Source organism: Chiloscyllium plagiosum, chromosome 6 (assembly GCF_004010195.1).
Source record: "Chiloscyllium plagiosum isolate BGI_BamShark_2017 chromosome 6, ASM401019v2, whole genome shotgun sequence".
Taxonomy (NCBI): domain Eukaryota; kingdom Metazoa; phylum Chordata; class Chondrichthyes; order Orectolobiformes; family Hemiscylliidae; genus Chiloscyllium; species Chiloscyllium plagiosum.
In genome coordinates this window covers 53,395,057-53,399,616 of record NC_057715.1, presented here as the reverse complement: position 1 = coordinate 53,399,616, position 4,560 = coordinate 53,395,057, and the positions used below count along the sequence as shown (strand labels likewise).

The 4,560-nt window shown below is 39.1% G+C and overlaps 1 protein-coding gene across 3 annotated transcripts in view; it reads left to right on the top strand.

Annotated features, from left to right (window-relative positions):
- Positions 1–4,560, top strand: part of naalad2 (N-acetylated alpha-linked acidic dipeptidase 2) — a 186,077-nt gene that overhangs the window by 23,349 nt on the left and 158,168 nt on the right. The window contains exons 1-2 of one of the 3 annotated variants that reach the window (XM_043691543.1): positions 311–1,049; positions 1,307–1,412. The exons of 1 other annotated variant lie outside the window; for it this stretch is intronic. In XM_043691543.1, coding sequence (XP_043547478.1) covers positions 968–1,049; positions 1,307–1,412 — 188 coding nt within the window. In that variant the 5' untranslated portion in view covers positions 311–967. Of the gene's footprint in view, positions 1–310; positions 1,050–1,306; positions 1,413–4,560 lie in introns of those variants that run through there. One more of the 3 variants, XM_043691542.1, reaches the window with a different exon arrangement.

Here is a 4,560-nt window from a genome sequence, read left to right as displayed (position 1 = left end):
TCCACCTATCGCATTTCCAACGCCCCTCCCCCAAGTCCCTCCTCCCTACCTTTTATCTTAGTCTGCTGGACACACTTTCCTCATTCCTGAAGAAGGGCTAATGCCCGAAACGTCGATTCTCCTGTTCCTTGGATGCTGCCTGACCTGCTGCGCTTTTCCAGCAACATTTTCAGCTCTGATCTCCAGCATCTGCAGTCCTCACTTTCTCCTTGAGGTCAGAATACCTGACATAAATTCACCAAAATGAACCTTCAGTGAGGAGCTTGATTCTAAGTCACGCGTTCATATTGGTCAAAGGAACAAAAACATTCTGAAGGCTTCACTTAACGCGTTTCGATATCGACCTTGACGAAACTCATTCGGGATCACTGAACATCGTACAAATAGGAGAAACATTCCTGCACTCGGACTCAAAAACGCAGTGGTCTTTGGTAGCTTGTCTTGTTGAAGCAGACACAGATACCTACTGGAATCCTACCAAATATCCAAAATGATAAATCTTCAACCTCAAGGATGAACAAGAGCCACGTCTTGAAAAGAAAATGATAGCACCGCGAGCTCTACCTGCGCGAATGAGTGGATCAAATTACAAGGTGTAGAGGAGATTGAATTACAGCAGACAGAATTAAGTTACACATTCCAAACTGGTGGATGTGTATAGAACAAAGTTACGGAACAAATAAACAATAGTTAGCGCTGTTTATTATCAGAACTGCAAACTGTGTAAATACTGAGCTCCAAAGTTGCATTGGCTGGACTCAGACCAGCCACGAAGTAGATCAAATTCTTAACGTCTGCAAAATATCGCGTGCTCCATTTGCCTTAACTGCAGAGAATTAACTTTCCCTCCACTCTCGCAGACTTTTACAGCTGGGGCAGTGAATTGTTTCCAGCTCATAGTTGTTGGTCGAAGTTCAGTTCCGGCATTTCCATCTAAGATACGGGAGACCTGGCAACAACCTCAAAAATGAGGTCGGGTGTGAATTGGTGCAAGTGGGCGCGAATGTTACTGATATTCACCGCAATATTTTTGTTTGGATTTCTAATTGGTGAGTATTGAGTCCCCGAACTGTGCCTTCACGGGAAAGGGGGAGTGAGTTGAAGAGGTGAAAAACAGAGTTGAATTTACTTCTATTAGAACTGGACTGAGTCCACTGATACGAAACATGTCTTGCTAGTACGGCAAATAAATTTTTGCTGCATGTTATTAATCAAAACGAGGTACCGCTTAGCAGGTCATTTCCAAAGACCGGCTGAACAAAAGCTTCGGCAGAATGATTTTGAAATCTATAATTTGTTCTTAAAGGGTGGGTTGGAAGGCCCTGTGTGGATAACTTTCCGATGAAACCTCAAACTATTGGGAGCAAGCTGCTGCATGAAATGCAAGCTGAAAACATGAGAGTATATCTGCGGTAAGAGACTTTATATGCTTCAGTTGGCCTACGTCAGCTTCTAGTCGTGTTGGTGTGAATACCTAGATTCTGCTTTCAATAAAGTAGTGACTAGACAGTGAATGAGTCCCATATTGCCAGCGGTTTCTTATGTTTAGATCGGGAAACACGTTTTAGATTATCCGCTCAGTGTCACATTATCTGCAAATTAGCTGCAATTATACTTGTGTCACAAAACTATACCATTGATTTGAACATCACAAAGTTGCCCTTCAGCAGTAAGATACTTTGGATTACCCCAGAAGTTGTGGAAATCGGAATGTTACAAAACATAAAGTATTAACTTGCAGTATGTGTTCTGTGGAATTTTATACAGGTAGAGGAAAGCATCATGAAGTGTTGTACTAAATCAAAATCAAAAGAACTGCAGATGCTGTAAATCAGAAACAAAAACAGAAGTTCACAGTGTGAAGATATATACAAAATATTTGTTGAAAGTCTCTGCCAGTTTCTTGCTCCCAATGATCATTTCTCCTATCTTTGCCTCAAAAAAGCTAACAATTGTTTTAGCAGCTCTTCTTTTTATATAATTGTAAATGCTCTTATAATCTGTCTCTTCCTATTCCTCATTATTTACATTCTGCTTCTCCCCACCCCATCAGCTTTTTGTGGTCCTTGGTGGTGGAATCAAACAGATTCTAAAATGCTCCTAATCCTCAGACTTACTAATAATCTTAGTAATTTTATTAGCCTATTTGTTTAAAATAATACTATCCTGAACCTGAAGTAAAACAGAAATGCTGGAAAAACTCAGTAGGTCTGCAGTTTGTATGGAGAAAGGAATAGAGTTAATGTTGCAAGTCCAATCCATCTCCTCTTCAGATTCTTTTATCTATTTATCCTGTCGTCATTAGTGAGCTCTCTCATTGTACCTGCTCCTTGTACCGATCTAACTGGCTTTATTTAAATTTGTGATTCTTGTTTTGGACTGGAGTATTTCACTTTCAAACTCAACTGTGGATTTAAATTGGATTCCTGTTTCCCAGGAATTTATTTTAGCCAGCTCGGAGTCAGTCCACTGAACTGAGGAGATTCTAAATCTAGAACTATTTTTCTAATCTCCTAGTTTTTTATATATGTATACACACATAGAGAGAGAGAGAGAGAATTTTTTGAAGTAAAGCCAGGAATCTTTTAATTTGAGATTGTTAATTAAATTTGCCCTATTACACAAAACAATGCCAGATTTGAAGTGCCTTTATATTTGATTCGACAACAGACAGCTCATAAAACTAACATGAGCATTCCAGCATCTCATCTTCCAGATCATCAAAAAGTTGATTTGTTTAGTCTTTACGATAATTAAAGTCCCCAACAATTACTACATTGCATTAGTTATAAGCTCTGATAATTTCTTGTTTAGTGCTCTGTCCAATGGTGTAATTAGGGAGCATATAAACTATTCCCACCAGTATTTTCTGATCTTTGCAATTTCTAATCATCACCTATAACTAATGCTACTCTTAATCTTTTGAGCCAAGATATTTTCTTACACATATCCTTATGTTATCCCTTTACTATCAGGACTGCCCCCTCACTTGTTGCATTTTGTCTTATAAAAGTGTTGTATACTCTGGAATACTTATTTCTTGTCTTGGTTATCTCTTAACCGTGTTCCTGAAACCTCTAACAAAAGGTCTAAACCATCATTTGTGTCACTAGTTGTTTCATTTTATTGTTCTCACATTCAAATGAAGACTTTTTTTTGTTTAAGAGCTACTATCTTCTCAGATTTCATTTACTCAATCATGGAATGTGGGCTGCTCTGGCTTGGCCAGCATTTATTGCCCTTCTTGCTTCAGAGGGTCAGGAGTCACGTGTAGACCAGACCAGGTAAGGATGACCGCTTCCTTCCATAAAGGACATTAGTGAATCAGATGGGTTTTCCTGACAATCGACAATGAATTTATTTCACCATCTATGCTAGTAGGATATGATCCCAGGTCCCCAGAACATTAGCTGAGTTTCTAGCAATAATATACTAAGGCATCGCCTTCCCACAGTATACAGTATTACTGTTGAACTCTCGACCTCTCCTGTCCCTGACTGCTTCGGTTTGACCATATTGTTATCTTGTTCCATCATCTTAACTTTTTAGTTTGGATTTCTAAGTTCTACTCCCCCCCCCCCCCCCCCCCCCCCCCCCCCCCCCCCCCCCCCAGCCATTCTGTCCCTGTGTTACTTTTTGTCTTAATGTCCTGGTGAACTGTCTATATTAATGAAGAATAATTTAAGTGAAATGCATCCTGATAGAACAGCTATCTAAAACAAGCATTAAATTGTATAATCTGCTTGAATTACATGGCAGATGTAATAATGCAGAGATGATTACCATTGAGATTTTTACTCTTTAATCTGGAGATAGTTTCTAATCACATATTCAGAGATATTATGACATATCTGTGGAGCAGATGGGACGACCCTGCGATGGGACAATGATCATAGGGATGCATTGGCCTATTTGTATTATCATTAGACTATTAACCGAGAGATACAGGTAATGCGGTGGGTACCTGGGCTTGAGTCCTGATGGTGGAATTTGAATTCAACCAAAGTCTGGAGTTAAGAGTTTAGTGAAGATCTTGTTGATTGTCAGGAAACAAAATCCCATCTAGATCACTAATACTCTTTAGGGAAGAAAACTACTGTCTTAGCTGGTCTGGTCTACATGTGACTTCTAACGCACAGCAATATGGTTGACTTTAACTGTCCCTGGACAATTAGGGATGGACAATAAATACAGGCATAAGCAATAAATACAGGCCGAGGCAATGACATCCACGTTCTGTAAATTATTTAAAATTTATAGAATTTACAACAAGCCCATTAGCCAGAAAGGGTCAAAAGTTGATCATATTTTGGAATTTTCTTTTAATAGTGCTAATGGAAATGAAATTTGCCCAAAGGATGCAAATTCCAATTTTAACACATGATATCTGAAAATTTGTGTAGGGATGCTGACAATCCCTTCTAAATAACTTCACAAAATTCAGATCTACAAATTGAGCTATTCACAGTGGAAGACACTTGCGTTTCCTATCTGCACATCTCAAGATTAGATTAGATTACTTACAGTGTGGAAACAGGCCCTTCGGCCCAACAAGTCCAC